This window comes from Borostomias antarcticus, assembly GCF_949987555.1.
Source record: "Borostomias antarcticus genome assembly, chromosome: 2".
Lineage (NCBI taxonomy): Eukaryota > Metazoa > Chordata > Actinopteri > Stomiiformes > Stomiidae > Borostomias > Borostomias antarcticus.
In genome coordinates, this window is record NC_140235.1 from 41286102 (window position 1) to 41306101 (window position 20000).

Sequence of the window (20000 nt, forward strand, 5' to 3'; positions counted from 1 at the left end):
ACAGACAGACAGACAGATACTTTATTGATCCCCCAGACAGAAATTAAGCATTCCAGCAGTTGAAATGACAGCAATGGGGTCTCAGCCTGGGGGGGTCTCAGCCTGGGGGGGATCAGTCTGGGGGGGATCAGCCTGGGGGGTATCAGCCTGGGGGGTATCAGCCTGGGGGGTATCAGCCTGGGGGGGTATCAGCCTGGGGGGGTATCAGTCTGGGGGGGTATCAGCCTGGGGGGGTATCAGCCTGGGGGGTATCAGCCTGGGGGGGTCTCAGCCTGGGGGGGTCTCAGGCGCTGCCTGCGTCTGTGACCTGGAGCCCGGGGAGGGGGGGGGGGCAGGGGTGTTGGCTGATATCACCGGGATATCGGCCATCTTTGTTTACTTTAGGTCCGGCTGTTGACTGGTGATGTCATGAGGTTACTGAGCAGGGCGGACAGGCAGGTCTGGGGAAAAACACACATGGTTCCGCTGTGGGTGAGTGAAGCAGGGCAGCTCCCACGACGGACGCCAGAGAGAGGCGCAGCGACGGGGACAGAGGGAGAGGAATAGGAAAGAAAGAGAGAGAGAAAGAAAGAGAGAGAGGTAGAAGGTGAGGGCGAGAGATGTAGTTTGTTGTGTTTGTGTGAGGTTGAGAGAGAGAGAGATAGAGAGTCAATCACTTAGAGAGGTTAATCATCATCCGTCTATCCCGTAAAACCGGCGCATTAATCATCCAAATCCCCCGCCTCGCTCCAACGTGCTGCCGACACCTCTTCACCTCCGACCCCAGCCCCACCCCTCGCTGCCCTTTGACCCCTGTCATAGTCTGAACGCTGTGATTACTGGAGGACACAAAAAGCACTCTCACTCAAGGATGTCTCCTCCCTCCTGTCTTCTCCTCCTCTCATCACTCCTTTCCTCCCATCTCCTCCTCCCCTCCTCTCTCCTCTCATTGTACTCCTCTCTTCCCCTCTTCTCCTCCCCTCCTCTCTTCTCCTCTCTTCTCCTCCTCTCCTCTCTTCCCCTCCCCTCCTCTCCTCTCTTCTCCTCCCCTCCTCTCCTCTCTTCCCCTCCCCTCTCTTCCCCTCCCCTCCTCTCCTCTCTTCCTCTCCTCTCTTCTCCTCCTCTCCTCTCCCAGGCTCATGCCAGGACTGTGATGGAGGTGGACGTGGAGAAGGTCACTGTGTTTACGAGCCCCTACGTGGAAGCCATCACCAGTCTGTGGAGTGACCCAGGCATCCAGGAATGCTATGATCGGAAGAGGGAATACCAGCTCTCAGACTCTGCCAAATAGTGAGTACACACAGACACCAGAAACGGACCATACCAGCTCACTGCCAAATAGGGGGCATATATACACTGGGCAAACACCAATAGCATGGCTCTAGGCCTATGTACTTCAACCTGTGACTGCTTTTAATTATTAATTATTGTACATTGCATTTGTTTTGTTGATTTGTGTCTCTGTGTAAACTCATCATCACTGTAAATGAGGGAAACCTCAGTGCTTCTCGAGTATAAATAAAGGTTTGAAATGAAACGCCATGTTTGACCCTGCCAGATAGTGAGCCTACACAGAGACCAATACTGAGTACACATCCTCTCGCCTCTGCCAAATATGTTTCCGTCGTACCCGATGGCAGTTAGAACGAGCGATACCGACAGATTGATTCAAATGAGCAGTGTGTATCTCTTGAATGCCCTTGACTGCCTTACTGACCAGAGCTTTTTGAACCGGACCCTCCCATCATGGTTCCCCTGTCCCCCCCAGCTATCTGACCGGGCTGGCGCGCATCTCCGACCCGTCCTACGTGCCCACCCAGCAGGACATCCTGAGGGTGCGCGTGCCCACCACGGGCATCATCGAGTACCCCTTCGACCTGCAGAGCGTGGTCTTCAGGTGAGGCTCCGCCCAGGGACACGCCCGCTTCCTCTCGTATGAAATCAAATGGCCGCCGCAACTCGAACCTCGTCTTTTAATCCTGGTCCTGGACTTTTAAAAAAAACGTGTGTGGTTGGATTCCCCGTGGAAACGGTCTGTTCAGTCACCCCGGCGTCGCCAGACCGCCTTCGCAAAAATGTGACCGGTCTGGAGACGCCGGGTTTGTTTTCAATTTTGGTCGTTATCAACGGTCGCAGGCCCGAAACGCCTCCGGACGCGATTGGACAGACCCACAACCAATCAGAGCAACGGAACGCGGGATAGTCGTCGTGTCGTCGTCTAAAACGGGTACAGTCGTCGTATCAAACCCGCCCCCCTATTAGAACGGTTGTGACGTGTGCGCGGCAAATATCCGCCCCGGTGGAACTCTGGGATGGGAGCGTGACCCCAGGCGCGTCTGTGGAGAGACGGAACGTGAGCTCACGTGATCAGGAAGTCGATGCCAGGCTACTCTTCAATTTAGATGAAGCTCCGTCCGTCTGTCTGTCTGTCTGTCTGTCTGTCTGTCTGAGTCTGCTGTCTGTCTGTCTGTCTGTCTGTCTGTCTGTCTGTCTGTCTCTGTCTGTCTGTCTGTCTGTCTGTCTGTCTGTCTGTCTGTCTGTCTGTCTGTCTGAGTCTGCTTCCTGTCTGTCTGTCTGTCTGTCTGTCTGTCTGTCTGTCTGTCTGTCTGTCTGTCTGTCCGTCCGTCTGTCCGTCTGTCTGTCTGTCTGTCTGTCTGTCTGTCTGAGTCTGCTTCCTGTCTGTCTGTCTGTCTGTCTGTCTGTCTGTAAACAGAGCGTATGAGTCTGATAAGCAGGGCTATTATCACATGAACCCGTCTGTGCAAATATTGACATTGCTCACTGCCTTTCACTTGAGCTGTGTAGTGAGTACATAGTCTAATAAAAGCTCTGATCGTTGACACAGAGTGCATATACTGTCCCCATATTCTATATATTCTCAATATGATTCCATATATGTTAGTCAGTGACCGTAACATCCCCTTGTGGTTTCAGGATGGTGGATGTGGGAGGTCAAAGGTCAGAGAGGAGGAAGTGGATCCACTGCTTTGAGAGGGTGACCTCCATCATGTTCCTGGTGGCGCTGAGCGAGTACGACCAGGTGCTGGTGGAGTCTGACAACGAGGTGAGACCAGGTCACCAGCCCCGGAATCTGAATGATCCAAGTGCGGTTCAGGGTCCTGGGAAAGGCTGTGTTCCAGAGTGATTTCTCGGGTTGGATTTCCAATCAGGCCAATCGGCGTCCTTTGAATTAAACTACACGATGTGATTGATTGATTGATTGGTTAGGGGATGAACTAATCGCTGAGGAGCGCTTTGGCGACGCCCATTTCAGAAAACGGTTGCAATGGGAACCAGTTCAGACCGAATACTGAAGTGAAACCAGGCTAGGTCGAAAAACAACCAGGCTAGGTCGAAAAACAACCAGGCTAGGTCGAAAAACAATCTGATTTACATTTGATCTTACTTCATAGCTTTCATGCACTCTTGGGACTGGTGCATTGATTTCATTGTTATGGTTATCTAAACCCAAGTTCTAGTATTTGCACATAGTATTTGAGGCAAGTCTGTTGTACAGTAAACAGGGGAGGAATATCTCTCTCCAGTGAGAGATAATCACCATGAGTCGTTCATTCGGAGCGACACAGCGAGACATTGTTCCGCCGGCCTCCGATGAATAAGCCTCAACCTGTTATGTACAGATGACCCAGTTCTCCATGGAAACCCACGCCTGGCCTCCCTCCCAGCTGATCTCAGTTCAGACTCATTCACCAGAAGGGCTGGTGGACCTTGACCTGCTTTGGCGTCAGTACCCCGGGCTCACCAGCAGGGGGAGCCCTTCAGTCACTGGAATCAGTACTTGGGAATGACCGTTGTTTATTTTAGCTGAGACGTGTGTATTTGCAATCACTGCACACAATGTTTTACATGCTTTACTCGTATTGCTTACACTTGATGTAATCAGAGGCCAATTAAAACCTCTTGTGAACATTGAATTGTCTTTGTTTTTTCTTCTCCCCGCTGCAGAATCGAATGGAGGAGAGCAAAGCGTTGTTCAGGACGATTATAACCTACCAGTGGTTTAAAGAGTCCTCTGTCATCCTGTTCCTGAATAAGATTGATCTTCTGGAGGAGAAGATAATGTTCTCTCATCTAGTGGACTATTTCCCGGAGTACGACGGTGAGAGAACTCTGTTTTCTACTGAGAACATGGTCATCGAAGCACTATGACTTCTGGGATTGCAGCGGTCTGCCTCATTTCAATCATTAATCATTAACGCACAATTTATCAGTGTGTCCGATCAATTGGCCACGATACAGGTAGACACACCCACACCACTGTTTCGACATAGTGTGCAGTAAAGATAGATACTCTCGCACTCCTGTAATGAATGACTATCTTCACGTCTACAGGGTTGGGTGTGCTGTTATCAGTCCTTATTGTGATAACATGTTGTTATTCCCCCTGAAAGGGCCGAGTGTTGGTGATGAGAATGTGTCTCTCTTTCTGCCCTCTGCCAGGCCCCCAGAGAGACGTCACGGCAGGGAAAGACTTCATCCTGAAGATGTTCGTCGACCTGAACCCCGACAGCGATAAGATCATCTACTCACACTTCACCTGCGCCACCGACACGGAGAACATCCGCTTCGTCTTCGCCGCCGTCAAGGACTACATCCTGCAGCTCAACCTGAAGGAGTACAACCTGGTCTAGACTACATCCTGGTCTAGACTACATCCTGGTCTAGACTACACCCTGCAGCTCAACCTGAAGGAGTACAACCTGGTCTAGACTACATCCTGGTCTAGACTACATCCTGGTGTAGACTACATCCTGGTGTAGACTACATCCTGCAGCTCAACCTGAAGGAGTACAACCTGGTCTAGACTACATCCTGGTCTAGACTACATCCTGCAGCTCAACCTAAAGGAGTCCAGCCTGGTTCAGCACGCTATAGAGATGATCAGCTACAGCCTGGCTCCAGGACCTTGACTGACTGGTTTTATGGCCTGGTTTAAAGACCTCGTCCCGCTTGGTTGAAGGATCTCTATTGGCTGCTGGGGTGTGGTATCCCTCTCTAACGCCGTCATTATTCAACAGCAGAGAGACCGGGACAGTCTACAGACTCTCCTCCAGTCTATAGACTCTTCTCCAGTCTCTTCTCCAGTCTACAGACTCTTCTCCAGTCTACAGTCTCTTCTCCAGTCTCTCCTCCAGTCTACAGACTCTTCTCCAGTCTCTCCTCCAGTCTACAGACTCTTCTCCAGTCTACAGACTCTTCTCCAGTCTACAGACTCTTCTCCAGTCTCTCCTCCAGTCTACAGACTCTTCTCCAGTCTACAGACTCTTCTCCAGTCTACAGACTCTCCTCCAGTCTACAGACTCTTCTCCAGTCTCTCCTCCAGTCTACAGACTCTCGTCCAGTCTACAGACTCTTCTCCAGTCTACAGACTCTTCTCCAGTCTACAGACTCTTCTCCAGTCTCTCCTCCAGTCTACAGACTCTTCTCCAGTCTACAGACTCTTCTCCAGTCTACAGACTCTTCTCCAGTCTCTCCTCCAGTCTACAGACTCTTCTCCAGTCTACAGACTCTTCTCCAGTCTACAGACTCTTCTCCAGTCTCTTCTCCAGTCTACAGACTCTTCTACAGACTCTTCTCCAGTCTACAGACTCTTCTCCAGTCTACAGACTCTTCTCCAGTCTCTTCTCCAGTCTACAGACTCTTCTCCAGTCTACAGACTCTTCTACAGACTCTTCTCCAGTCTACAGACTCTTCTCCAGTCTCTCCTCCAGTCTACAGACTCTTCTCCAGTCTACAGACTCTTCTCCAGTCTACAGACTCTTCTCCAGTCTACAGACTCTCCTCCAGTCTACAGACTCTTCTCCAGTCTACAGACTCTTCTCCAGTCTCTTCTCCAGTCTACAGACTCTTCTACAGACTCTTCTCCAGTCTACAGACTCTTCTCCAGTCTACAGACTCTTCTCCAGTCTCTTCTCCAGTCTACAGACTCTTCTCCAGTCTACAGACTCTTCTACAGACTCTTCTCCAGTCTACAGACTCTTCTCCAGACTCTTCTCCAGTCTACACTCTTCTACAGACTCTTCTCCAGTCTACAGACTCTCCTCCAGTCTACATTTCACTACGCTTCACTGACAGCTGTCATCACGCCAGACACATCCTGCAGCTTCTGATTCTAAACGACTGACAATTCCAGTGGATTTCAAATGCTTGTCCCATGTATGTATTATTTCAAATCCTTGACTTTATTCACAAGTCATGATCGTTGTTGTTGTTGTTGTTGTTGTGCCTTTGTGAGGGCAGGTTACAGGAGGCGCTGAGAGTGTTATGTTCCGTCAGGTATTAGAACCACCAGGAACCTTGGAGAGGAGATTTAGAGGCCTGTTCTGCAGCACATCACTCATTCATAGTCTATTTTTGTATATTGAAAGAAAGTCTAATTAAAAACAAATTTTTTTTTTGTAATTTAAATGGTTAGTTCTAGGAGTCAAAGGAAAAGAACAGTCATATGCATCACATAGAACACTTATAACAGGCCTACTTCCAAGCAGGTATTATTTGCACGAAATACACTTTTTTTTTTTTTTTTGGTCTTGTGTAGTATATGTGTGTGGATTTTATGTTGCCAAATTCATTGTATTTACAACACAACACAACACAGGTCAACAGCCTTCAACCTAGATTTACAGTATGTTCCAGTATTGACATGTCCCACCCAACCACCCCCTGTACCATGTTTGACTGTAGACACTATTCATTTGTAGCACCCGACACGTACCAGGAACGCTGCAGAATTCTGGGAATATTCTCAAACCTCCCAGGGGAATTAACAGGAATTTATGGGAATTAATAAACTGGAAAACAGAATTTATTTCTATTAATTCCCATAGATTTCCAGTTTATTCCCTTTAATTCCCATAAATTCCCATTGGTAATTTTGAGAAGTTTGTAAATATTCATGTAATTTTTCAACCCTACTTAGCAGTGACACTAACTGTCTAGCAGTGTTCTAGCACACGTTCATCCCAAGAGAGAGCTGCATACTCATAGTCTTGGTCATTTTAAGGCGCCTCCATCTTCAGAACATTCTTGTTATCCACCAAGACCATCTCCATTCTGAGCGGTCTTTGTTTCTCTGGGTACTGAGCTGTTTTGGCAAACTAAGGGTACTGTTCAGGGACAATTTAGCATTAGGAGTCATTCTCTGGTACTGACATTCATTTTGTGAAAAGGGCTGATAATAGTCCCCCTTTGATATACCTCCTTGCACTTTGTAAATATGTAATGGTACAGTAATTACCCTAAAATGCTCTTTATAATGTCACCGTCCTGGAAAGTGTTATTGATTTACCTGCTGAGAGCCAGAGCTCGATGCCCAGTCCTGGAGCAAGTATGACATTCATGGGATGTCCTTGATTTCACTGCCCCAGCATGGGGGAGACCCATCGGTCAATCTCACAAGCATGGGGACACCCATCGGTCAATCTCACAAGCATGGGGACACCCATCGGTCAATCTCACAAGTAACTCTAAGATTAATCAAGACGCACCTCAAAGGAATTTTCAAGAATTTGACCTATTGACCCCAGGTCCTGGGCTTGTGTTATTCAGCCACCGACACTGTTCTGAACACAGGTATTCAGATGTTGTAGCCTACTCTAATTTTTTTTTTAAATAATCATATTTATGTACTTTTTGAGGGTACAAATGAATGCTTGCATTTTATATGAATAGAAACTAATCAGAATGTTCACTGCACTTACAGAAAATATTTCTATCTCCACAATACCAACTTTTCAAGTAATTCTACGTACGAAAATAAAAGGCTATATTTCACTTGTTGGTCAGAAGAATTTCTCTGGTCTGGACCTTGTTTTGTAACTGTGATGAAATAAATAATTCCCAAGCAACTCTGTGTGTTTCAACAGCATGGGGGGGGGGGGCAACAGCATGGGGGGGGGGCAACAGCATGGGGGGGGGGGGGGGGGCAACAGCATGGGGGGGGGGGAGGCCCTCTTCCTCACTGTTCATATGTGAATATAGATTATTATCAAGCTGTTCGAGGCTGTTAGGCTGTATTGTTTCCTGTGGGTTTTTGAATGACTCACTCCTATCTGAGCTCATCTGGGGGAATCAAGGCGCTGAGTTCCCCTCTGTGATCTGATCCATCTGGTCACAGACAGCAGAGGCAGGCTGTGATGATGATGATGATGAAGATGAAGATGCAGACTCATGGCATATTTACAGAGCAGACACAGACGGTCTCATTACCGTTACAGCACACAGCGCCACCTGCATACTGCTGCTACTGCACACATAGCATCTAGACCAGGCTAGTGTGTGTCTAGTCCAGGCTAGTGTGTGTCTAGTCAGGCTAGTGTGTATCTAGTCCAGGCTAGTGTGTGTCTAGTCCAGGCTAGTGTGTATCTAGTTCAGGCTAGTGTGTATCTAGACCAGGCTAGTGTGCGTCTAGTCCAGGCTAGTGTGTGTCTAGTCCAGGCTAGTGTGTATCTAGTTCAGGCTAGTGTGTATCTAGACCAGGCTAGTGCGTATCTAGTCCAGGCTAGTGTGTATCTAGCCCAGGCTAGTGTGTATCTAGCCCAGGCTAGTGTGTGTCTAGTCCAGGCTAGTGTGTGTCTAGTCCAGGCTAGTGTGTGTCTAGTCAGGCTAGTGTGTGCTAGTCAGGCTAGTGTGTATCTAGTCCAGGCTAGTGTGTATCTAGTCCAGGCTAGTGTGTATTTAGTCCAGGCTAGTGTGTATCTAGCCCAGGCTAGTGTGTATCTAGTCCAGGCTAGTGTGTATCTAGTCCAGGCTAGTGTGTATCTAGTCCAGGCTAGTGTGTGTCTAGTCCAGGCTAGTGTGTATCTAATCCAGGCTAGTGTGTATCTAGTCCAGGCTAGTGTGTATCTAGTCCAGGCTAGTGTGTATCTAGTCCAGGCTAGTGTGTGTCTAGTCAGGCTAGTGTGTATCTAATCCAGGCTAGTGTGTATCTAGTCCAGGCTAGTGTGTATCTATCCCAGGCTAGTGTGTATCTAGTCCAGGCTAGTGTGTATCTAATCCAGGCTAGTGTGTATCTATCCCAGGCTAGTGTGTATCTAGTCCAGGCTAGTGTGTATCTAGTCCAGGCTAGTGTGTATCTATTCCAGGCTAGTGTGTGTCTAGTCCAGGCTAGTGTGTATCTAGTCCAGGCTAGTGTGTATCTAGTTCAGGCTAGTGTGTATCTAGTCCAGGCTAGTGTGTATCTAGTCAGGCTAGTGTGTATCTAGACCAGGCTAGTGTGTATCTAGTTCAGGCTAGTGTGTATCTAGTCCAGGCTGGTGTGTATCTAATCCAGGCTAGTGTGTATCTAGTCCAGGCTAGTGTGTATCTATCCCAGGCTAGTGTGTATCTAGCCCAGGCTAGTGTGTGTCTAGTCCAGGCTAGTGTGTGTCTAACCCAGGCTAGTGTGTGTCTAGTCCAGGCTAGTGTGTATCTAGTCCAGGCTAGTGTGTGTCTAGTCCAGGCTAGTGTGTATCTAGCCCAGGCTAGTGTGTATCTAGTCCAGGCTAGTGTGTGTCTAGTCCAGGCTAGTGTGTGTCTAGTCCAGGCTAGTGTGTGTCTAGTCCAGGCTAGTGTGTATCTAGCCCAGGCTAGTGTATATCTAGCCCAGGCTAGTGTGTATCTAGCCCAGGCTAGTGTGTATCTAGCTCAGGCTAGTGTGTGTCTAGCCCAGGCTAGTGTGTGTCTAGTTCAGGCTAGTGTGTATCTAGTCCAGGCTAGTGTGTATCTAGTCCAGGCTAGTGTGTATCTAGGCCAGGCTAGTGTGTATCTAATCCAGGCTAGTGTGTATCTAGTCCAGGCTAGTGTGTATCTAGTCCAGGCTAGTGTGTGTTTAGTCCAGGCTAGTGTGTATCTAGTCCAGGCTAGTGTGTATCTAGTCCAGGCTAGTGTGTGTCTAACCCAGGCTAGTGTGTGTTTAGTCCAGGCTAGTGTGTGTTTAGTCCAGGCTAGTGTGTATCTAATCCAGGCTAGTGTGTATCTAGTCCAGGCTAGTGTGTATCTAGTCCAGGCTAGTGTGTATCTAGTCCAGGCTAGTGTGTATCTAGCCCAGGCTAGTGTGTATCTAGTCCAGGCTAGTGTGTATCTAGTCCAGGCTAGTGTGTGTCTAGTGCTGAGTTAATAGATATTTAACTAGCGTTGAAAGTAAATCCCAGTTCGGTCTGAATGTCCGGCTCGGTACACAAGAGACCAATAAGGATATAAGATAACAGGTTCCTTGATCAGAGAGAGATGGAGTTTGATTGGCTTATCTTTCTTTGATCCTTTTTTATACGAGGGAGCTGTATAAGAGTATTATGTACCAGCAGTGCCCACGCTGTGAATACATACAGGAAACAATAACATGAAATAAACACAGCTATGAAATAGAACAAATACCACTAAGAAAAGAGTACAGCAAAAGTACTGTAAGTATACCCTGGCCATGGGAGGATATAAACAGATATATTCTTCTGGAACCTCGGACCCTATCCACCTGAAATGGGCCAGAGGAACCAGCCAGTCCAGGTTGAGCTGATCCTCAAGGCCGTTCCAGGAAGACGCCCACCCAGATCCGTCTCCCTAGGCTACGGCGCTCCAGCTGACCTTGGGTGTGAGTCAGCTGTGCCACTTCTGGAACATTCTCTCTGCTAGGGAGGGAATTTCAACCCACATTTAATCCCACCGGATGCTGCTGAGCTGTGGATTCATCCATGTGTTGAATCTATTGATGATGTGTTTTTGAACTATAAAAGCCCAGTGACTATTGTAAATGAAAGCCACCAATTCCAACGCAGCAGAGGCACGCAACCCTAAATGATTATACATATGAGAGGTCAATCAATCAATCAAAGCTTTATTTGAGGTGTGCCATGAAGCCAGATACTAATCCAGTCAACTGCATTCCAGTAGTGCCAAGCATGGCTTTTGTGTGAGAAACTGAGTGTGTATATTGGCACATGATGGCAGGGCGTTTGATAAATGACTTAATAGTCCCCAGGGCCAGCACAGTGCGTACCTGGATAAGAGGTGCGGGTGACTCACTCACAATGTAGGCCAATCTAGGTACTGTAGAGATTTAGTGGTGGTACAACTCCAGGTGATGGTAGTGTGTAGCGAGGCTGCTGGTAGCCCACACCTGCTCGGGAGGAATGTGAGATGGAATGCAGATTCCTAGTTGGAAGCATGACTTGTCGACTCACCTGTTTCGGGACGGGGTTTTTACAGGAACTGTCGGAAGGATAATCATTTCCCTTCAGCTGCGCCTGCAGACCGCGCCTCGCTTGTGTTTGAGGATATTGATTGTGTTTGGTGTTCGCTGTGTTTGAGGATATTGATTGTGTTTGAGGATATTGATTGTGTTTGAGGAGGGATATTGATCGGAGCATTGCAGGGGGAACATGGGAGACTGCTGTCTGTCTGCGGATGAGAGCGAGAGACGGAGGATCCATATGGAGATCGAGAGGCAGCTTCGCCGGGACAAGATGCAGTCCCACCGGGAGCTGAAGCTGCTGCTGCTCGGTGAGCTCCTATCACACACGGAGGATCCAGAGAAAAGCGCAAAACTTCTGAGACCGTCATGAAAACAAGTTCGGAGGGAAATAGCCTGGCTTATTATCCGACAATAACTCTTAAACACTTTCAGATAGATGGTCTTAGATCAAACCTTTGGAGAATTACTCATTATTGAGATTCAAGTGAGGAAGTTCTAGCTGCTTCTCGAGGAAGGGGTCCAATTAGTTTCAAGTCAGTTATTAATAGTTATTATATTAGACTACTTAAAAACGCATTATAGTAGAATGGAAACACTGTCATTTAAATGTGTTATTTGGACTTTGGCACCTGTAGTCCCAGCGCATGCCCCAGTTTGATTTCCACTATATGTCTATGAGTTGTGTAAATAATCTCTAGATTAACAAGTTTACCTTTAAATAGACTATAGTTTATATTTTAACTTGCCTCACAAAGAAAATCGTGTAACTACACCTGTCTACAAGTGTAACCCATTAGTTAACATGACAGGTGAATCTTTCTGCAGACGTTTCCGTGTTTCTTATCCTGATCAAACTGTTTTCTGAAGGGAGGAGAATAGTTGGTCTATTCACTTCCCTCTATTCTGGCCATACAGAATCTGACACAAACAAACCGGTTGAGCCAGTTGAAAATCAAGCTGCGACAGTTTCTTCCAGATTATTGACCTGTTACCACTCAGGGAATTCATGAATGGGTCTATTGTCAATATTTTAGGCAATTGATTTGGGATTCTCTAACATAACTAAATCTGTCTTGTTTCAAAGAAAGTCAAACCACTTTTTTCTTCACATGACTAGTGCTATATACAGTAGTGTATTAGTACAAGACTGGATATAACCTAATTACACACACACACACACACACACACACACACACACACACACACACACACACACACACACACACACACACACACACACACACCTGGTGAAAAGGATGAATTGTTGGTGGGCTAGACGCTAGACAGCAGGGCATTGTAGAAAGGTCAACCTTCCTTAAACTTCACCTGTAGTTCTTCAGTTAGCAGGCTTAGAGTTTGAGTGTTTCTGGGGTTAAAGGTCACAGTAATGGTTAGAGTTTGAGAGTGTTTCTGGGGTTAAAGGTCACAGTAATGGTTAGAGATTGAGAGTGTTTCTGGGGTTAAAGGTCACAGTAATGGTTAGAGATTGAGAGTGTTTCTGGGGTTAAAGGTCACAGTAATGGTTAGAGGTTGAGAGTGTTTCTGGGGTTAAAGGTCACAGTAATGGTTAGAGTGTAAGAGTGTTTCTGGGGTTAAAGGTCACAGTAATGGTTAGAGTGTGAGAGTGTTTCTGGGGTTAAAGGTCACAGTAATGGTTAGAGTGTGAGAGTGTTTCTGGGGTTAAAGGTCACAGTAATGGTTAGAGATTGAGTGTTTCTGGGGTTAAAGGTCACAGTAATGGTTAGAGTGTGAGAGTGTTTCTGGGGTTAAAGGTCACAGTAATGGTTAGAGTGTGAGAGTGTTTCTGGGGTTAAAGGTCACAGTAATGGTTAGAGTGTGAGAGTGTTTCTGGGGTTAAAGGTCACAGTAATGGTTAGAGTGTGAGAGTGTTTCTGGGGTTAAAGGTCACAGTAATGGTTAGAGTGTGAGAGTGTTTCTGGGGTTAAAGGTCACAGTAATGGTTAGAGGTTGAGAGTGTTTCTGGGGTTAAAGGTCACAGTAATGGTTAGAGTGTGAGAGTGTTTCTGGGGTTAAAGGTCACAGTAATGGTTAGAGATTGAGAGTGTTTCTGGGGTTAAAGGTCACAGTAATGGTTAGAGATTGAGAGTGTTTCTGGGGTTAAAGGTCACAGTAATGGTTAGAGTGTGAGAGTGTTTCTGGGGTTAAAGGTCACAGTAATGGTTAGAGGTTGAGAGTGTTTCTGGGGTTAAAGGTCACAGTAATGGTTAGAGTGTGAGAGTGTTTCTGGGGTTAAAGGTCACAGTAATGGTTAGAGTGTGAGAGTGTTTCTGGGGTTAAAGGTCACAGTAATGGTTAGAGATTGAGAGTGTTTCTGGGGTTAAAGGTCACAGTAATGGTTAGAGATTGAGAGTGTTTCTGGGGTTAAAGGTCACAGTAATGGTTAGAGATTGAGAGTGTTTCTGGGGTTAAAGGTCACAGTAATGGTTAGAGGTTGAGAGTGTTTCTGGGGTTAAAGGTCACAGTAATGGTTAGAGTGTGAGAGTGTTTCTGGGGTTAAAGGTCACAGTAATGGTTAAGAACAGAAAGAATGCCAGGCCTCCGGTACGAAACAGGCTCATCTGGGTTCTCTGACTCAATGCCAATGTGAATTTGTTTTTATTTTCTTTATTTATATCATGATGTGTTTTTCTTTGTACCTTAATAGGCATTTTTTGCTGTTTATTTGTTTGTATATTGTTGTTTATAGACCCCTGGAAGAGTAGCTCACACACACACACACACAGACACACACACACACACACACACACACACACACACACACACACACACACACACACACACACTTTCACATTTAATTCTTGCAAATATATGCTTATGCCTAGAGATTTATACACACACACACACACACACACACATTGATGGTGTCATTTTGTCTTGTGTTGAAAAGACGGCAGCAGGCAGCTGATTGATGTCATATTTCCTGTCACCTCCTATTTCTGTCATCCTTTTCATCTTGGCTCGTTCTCATCCCTGGTCCTCATCCGTGTCCTCGCCCCCCCCAGGGACCGGAGAGAGCGGGAAGAGCACTTTCATCAAGCAGATGCGGATCATCCACGGAGCGGGCTACAGTGACAAGGACAAGGCTGGCTTCACCAAGGTCGTGTACCAGAACATCTTCACCGCCATCCAGGCCCTCATCGGCGCCATGAAGACCCTGGACATCAGCTACATAGACCACCAGAATGTCGTAAGCAGCCGTTGCGCTCTGTCATGTCACCCTCAGCTGGTCTCGTACCGCGCCAGTTACTGATCCAACAAACAACTCGGACCAACTCCATACCTCTCCAGAATGACAGGGCATTGTGTTTGGGTGCGTTTGTTTCATTGTCCCAGGGGCATGCGGAGCGGCTGAGCCAGGTGGAGGCAGACTTCGTGGTCACCCTGGAGCCCTGGCAGGTGGAGGCCATCGGGACGGTGTGGAGCGACCCGGGAACCCAACGCTGCTACGACCGCAGGAGAGAGTTCCAGCTGTCTGACTCGGCCAAATAGTGAGAATCTCCTCTCTATTACACTCTCATAGTATACCCTCTATTACACCGTCATAGTATACCCTCTATTACACTCTCATAGTATACCCTCTATTACACTGTCATAATATACCCTCTATTACACTGTCATAGTATACACTCTATTACACTGTCATAGTATACCCTCTATTACACTGTCATAATATACCCTCTATTACACTCTCATAGTATACCCTCTATTACACTCTCATAATATACCCTCTATTACACTGTCATAATATACCCTCTATTACACTGTCATAATATACCCTCTATTACACTGTCATAATATACCCTCTATTACACTGTCATAGTATACCCTCTATTACACTGTCATAGTATACCCTCTATTACACTGTCATAGTATACCCTCTATTACACTGTCATAGTGTACCCTCTATTACACTGTCATAGTGTACCCTCTATTACACTGTCATAGTATACCCTCTATTACACTGTCATAATATACCCTCTATTACACTGTCATAGTATACCCTCTATATCACTGTCATAATGTACCCTCTCTCTCTCACTGTCATAATATACCCTCTCTCTCACTGTCATAATGTACCCTCTATTACACTGTCATAATGTACCCTCTATTACACTGTCATAATGTACCCTCTATTACACTGTCATAGTATACCCTCTCTCTCACTGTTATAATGTACCCTCTCTCTCACTGTTATAATGTACCCTCTCTCTCACTGTTATAATGTACCCTCTCTCTCACTGTTATAATGTACCCTCTCTCTCACTGTTATAATGTACCCTCTCTCTCACTGTTATAATGTACCCTCTATTACACTGTCATAGTATACCCTCTCTCTCACTGTTATAATGTACCCTCTCTCTCACTGTTATAATGTACCCTCTCTCTCTCACTGTCATAGTGAACCCAACAGATTTCATCCAGTGAGACTTTCCTCTGTCATACTGTCAGGCGTTATACTTACAACCTTCAACAAGTTTTAGCTTCAGACAGTTTTTAGAAGTATAAAAAGGAACAGCTCACATTGGTAAACTCTAGGTGAATGTTCCAGATTTAGCACACATGTTCATCTGCAGTTCCCGGGCAAGTTGATGGTAAAACAAAACAAAAAAACAAATTCAATACAATACACACATCCAACTGAGCAGTATATATCAACCAGGCACACAGAAAACCAAACCTTTCAAAGCAGTCAGACCTTCCCTGAAGGTAATAGAGCAGGAAGCTTCTCTCCAGACTTCATAACAGAGTCTGTGCCAATTCGCCACCCAAGCTGGTATTCTGAGGGCGTATCGAAGAGTCAAATTGGCTACGATGCATATCTATGGGTGGGAACGCCAGCTCACAACAGTCCTTTCTGATTGGTGTCGCTGGGATTCCGGCGCTACCAATGAATTGCCGGGATTTGAACACCAGATTGTTGCATGAAGTGTCCCAGACCCAGAGAGAGATGTGCAGCATGCAGTAACAGAGTTAGCAGAGCGTAGGTAGTGTGCTGAACTCTCACGGGTCTGGCGTTGAGACTAGAACATGTGATCGATACCGACCTGTTGATTAGTGTCTGTTATGTTTGTGTCCGGCTGGTCCCTCAGTTACCTGAGTGACATGAGCAGGATTGCATCCCCGACCTACGTCCCCACACAACAGGACATCCTGAGGGTGCGCGTCCCCACCACCGGCATCATAGAGTACCCCTTCGACCTCAAGAGCGTCATCTTCAGGTGGGCGACATGACATCTCTCTGAGACCTTTGACCTGTCGGTGACTAATCGGCTAGCCGCTGAGCATTTACCTGAGGCTTCTAGTTTGATTCTTGTATGTTTTGTGCTGCTGTGTTGAGACATCCTATTGTATTGTAGCGACTGTAGCAGTTATGCAGGCTCATAAACAATAAACCAAATATAAACATACACAAACAAAATAAACATTATGGCTCCTACATATTGTGTATATGGAGTAACTCCCCCCTTACAGAATCTTTAAATCCATTGTGACTTCTTAGAAATTGTATTTTCCCAAATCACAGCATCAAGTATTCCTTCCAAAACAAAAATGTAAGGGTAACACTTTCGAATAACTATCCCTTATAAATGATTAATAGATAATTCACAAACTGTTAGTTAATGAGTTATTGACTTAAATGTTTGTTAATAGTTGGTTAATGATTTACAGTACAACTATCCCTTGTAAATAGTTAATAGATCATTCACAGACTCATTTTTTTGCATTTATTTGTGGGTTTTTCTGCTCATATCTATTTTTGAGATCCTACTTATCATCCCTACCATGAATGTCCCAATAAGGTCTATAAACTATTGACATGGTCTTAACAAATAGATTTACTAACCTTTAAATAATGATTTGTTACTCACTTCTAAACATTTACATCTACTTTAACATTCTTGTTAAGTCTCTCCTAAGGTTAAATAAAAAATAAAAAACATGTATTAATTTGGGTTTCTATAGGTGTCCTGGTGGAAGGCATTAGTAAGCAGTTTACTAATCGCTTCTTCATGATCTATTAACTATGTATAAGGCATAGTTTTAAATCATTAACCAACTATCAACAAACATTTAACAAGTTATTAATAATGCATTAACTAACAGTCTGTGAAAGATCTATTAACTATTTACTAGGGATATATCTTAAAAAAAAAAAAAAATTAACCAACTTTTAACAAATATTTAACAAGTCATTAATAACTCATACACTAACAGTTCAGCTGCGTATATAACTGTATACGGTACCTTGGTAAACAAACGGTACTTGGCAGGCTTGACCCCTGACCTGACCCTATTATGTTTTGAGTAGGATGGTGGACGTGGGAGGTCAGAGGTCGGAGAGGAGGAAGTGGATCCACTGCTTTGAGAGGGTGACCTCCATCATCTTCCTGGTAGCGCTCAGCGAGTTCGACCAGGTTCTCGTCGAGAGCGATAAAGAGGTGAGACACGGTCATCATCCGGCTGACTGGGATGGGGGGTGTTTGTTTCATGTATCTGAGGTACTTGCGGTGTGTTTGATTGAGGTATGTCTTGTCTGGCAGAACCCTACAAAACAAGGTGTGCCTGCGAGGGAAGCTAAATCAAGCTCTCCTCAAGTGTTTCAATAAAAAGCATTCGGCTGAGGTCTTTCTGTTGAAATCTAAAGGAAAAAAGAATGGTTCTGGTCCGGGTCAGAGAGTTTTGGTCCGGGTCAGAGAGTTTTGGTCCGGGTTAGACAGTTTTGGTCCGGGTCAGACAGTTCTGGTCTGGGTCAGAGAGGTTTGGTCCGGGTCAGAGAGTTTTGGTCCGGGTCAGAGAGGTTTGGTCCGGGTCAGAGAGTTCTGGTCCGGGTCAGAGAGTTTTGGTCCGGGTCAGAGAGTTCTGGTCCGGGTCAGAGAGGTTTGGTCCGGGTCAGAGAGTTTTGGTCCGGGTCAGAGAGGTTTGGTCCGGGTCAGAGAGTTTTGGTCCGGGTCAGAGAGTTTTGGTCCGGGTCAGAGAGGTTTGGTCCGGGTCAGAGAGTTTCAACGTGCTCTTTGTCCTCGCAGAACAGACTGGAGGAGAGCCTGGCCCTGTTCAAGACCATCGTCACCTACCCCTGGTTCCAGGACTCCTCCATCATCCTCTTCCTCAACAAGACCGACCTCCTGAATGAGAAGATCCTCACCTCCCACCTGGGAGACTACTTCCACAGCTTCACAGGTCAGTCTGGCGTTCACAGGTCAGTCTGGCGTTCACAGGTCAGTCTGGCGTTCACAGGTCAGTCTGGCGTTCACTGGTCAGTCTGGCGTTCACAGGTCAGTCTGGCGTTCACTGGTCAGTCTGGCGTTCACAGGTCAGTCTGGCGTTCACAGGTCAGTCTGGCGTTCACTGGTCACTCTGGCGTTCACAGGTCAGTCTGGCGTTCACTGGTCAGTCTGGCGTTCACACAGGCATGTTGAACAGGCTCAGCAGTAGTAGGTCATGTATCCTGTAAGTGTGTTATAACACAGTTACATAACAGCCCCAGAACTTCAATGTTATCACATGTCCCTTGCGCTGAGTGTGTTTGGGTGATGTGTTGCATATTTAGAGGATTAATATTTGTTTGAAACGCTGGTCGCCTGATGTGTAAACCTGGTCTGAGCGTCAACGTAACGTAAACGTCTGAGCCCGACCCTCCCTGGACCAAAGCAGGAAGTCCTCCTGGTCTAACGGTGGGACACCATGGCTAGCATGCTACCTGTCACAGGCGTTTCTATTTTCAAAAGCTCCCAGATAGGATATTATATTACATTACAGTCATTTAGTAGACGCTTTTATCCTAAGTGACTTACAGTACATAATTCCATTTAATGTACAGTAGCTAGTCAGTTTTCTACTACTTGCCAAAACTCACAGGTGCATCTCCCTTCTAAACAAGTGACTAAGAGCATCATCCAGTTCTAAAGCCAAAGTGCAAGAGCAGCAAAATATAAATGCATGAAGTGCTTAGGAGGGAGGATTGTTGTAGTTCTTCTTGAAGAGGTGAGTTTTGAGCCTGTGGTGAAAGATGGGCAGCGACTCTGCTGTCCTGACGTCAGTGGGCAGTTCATTCCACCACTGCGGGGCCAGGACAGAGAAGAGCCGTGACCGTGTCGATCGACCGCAGGAGCCTCGGAGTGACGGGGCAGCCAACCACCCTGAGGTAGCAGAGCGTAGCGGTCGGGAGGGGAGGTAGGGTTCGACCATGGCCTGGAGGTAGCAAGGCTAGTACCAGCCCTGAAGGATAGTACCAGAGTTTTAAACTGGATGTGAGCTGCTACAGGGAGCAAAAGTGGTAGAGGGACCAGCACTCACAAATTCCCCGAAATGGATGCTTTATTGCTTCACAGCAACATGCAAGACAGGCAGGACGAATGTTTCAGCCTCACGGCTGTCTTCAGCGTATACGTGGGGAAGAGGAAGTGTGTTCACATACATAAGACAAACGCATTCAAAGTTGAATACGTGCAGCTGCTACAGGGAGCCAATGTAAGCCAGATATGGAAACTGATGCACTGTAGCACATCATAGATAATATCATTATATTATTATAATAATAATTATTATTATTATTATTATCATTGTATTGCGTTTCTCCTACTGTAGGTCCCCAGCGGGATGCGGAGGCGGCCAAGAAGTTCATCCTGAAGATGTACGTAGAAAACCACGTGGGCCGCCACAAGGCGCTGTACAACCACTTCACGTGCGCCACGGACACGGAGAACATCCGCGTGGTCTTCAAGGCCGTCCGGGACACCGTGTTCCGAGAGAACCTGGACCGCTTCGGACTGCAGTAGGGCGTCTCCGCAGAAACACCCGTTTATTTTCCCGC

At 46.5% G+C, this 20000-nt stretch overlaps 2 protein-coding genes across 2 annotated transcripts in view; both read left to right on the forward strand.

The window, feature by feature from the left end:
* The window catches only part of LOC311319704 (guanine nucleotide-binding protein G(q) subunit alpha-like), a gene marked incomplete at its 5' end in the record, with an annotated part of 6127 nt that extends 1490 nt beyond the window's left edge, over nucleotides 1-4637 (forward strand). The window contains 5 exons of the mRNA XM_084451306.1: nucleotides 1115-1269; nucleotides 1748-1876; nucleotides 2914-3043; nucleotides 3946-4099; nucleotides 4441-4637. Coding sequence (XP_084307432.1) covers nucleotides 1115-1269; nucleotides 1748-1876; nucleotides 2914-3043; nucleotides 3946-4099; nucleotides 4441-4631 — 759 coding nt within the window. The 3' untranslated portion in view covers nucleotides 4632-4637. The remainder of the gene's footprint in view (nucleotides 1-1114; nucleotides 1270-1747; nucleotides 1877-2913; nucleotides 3044-3945; nucleotides 4100-4440) is intronic.
* A 6717-nt stretch (nucleotides 4638-11354) lies between these two features.
* LOC311323463 (guanine nucleotide-binding protein subunit alpha-14-like) lies at nucleotides 11355-19965 on the forward strand (the record flags this gene model as incomplete). Its single annotated transcript, XM_084455692.1, has 7 exons — nucleotides 11355-11475; nucleotides 14191-14375; nucleotides 14522-14676; nucleotides 16279-16407; nucleotides 17499-17628; nucleotides 18214-18367; nucleotides 19775-19965. The coding sequence occupies 7 exons, from the start codon at nucleotides 11355-11357 to the stop codon at nucleotides 19963-19965; spliced, it is 1065 nt and encodes a 354-aa protein (XP_084311818.1).
* Between the last annotated feature and the right edge of the window lie 35 nt (nucleotides 19966-20000).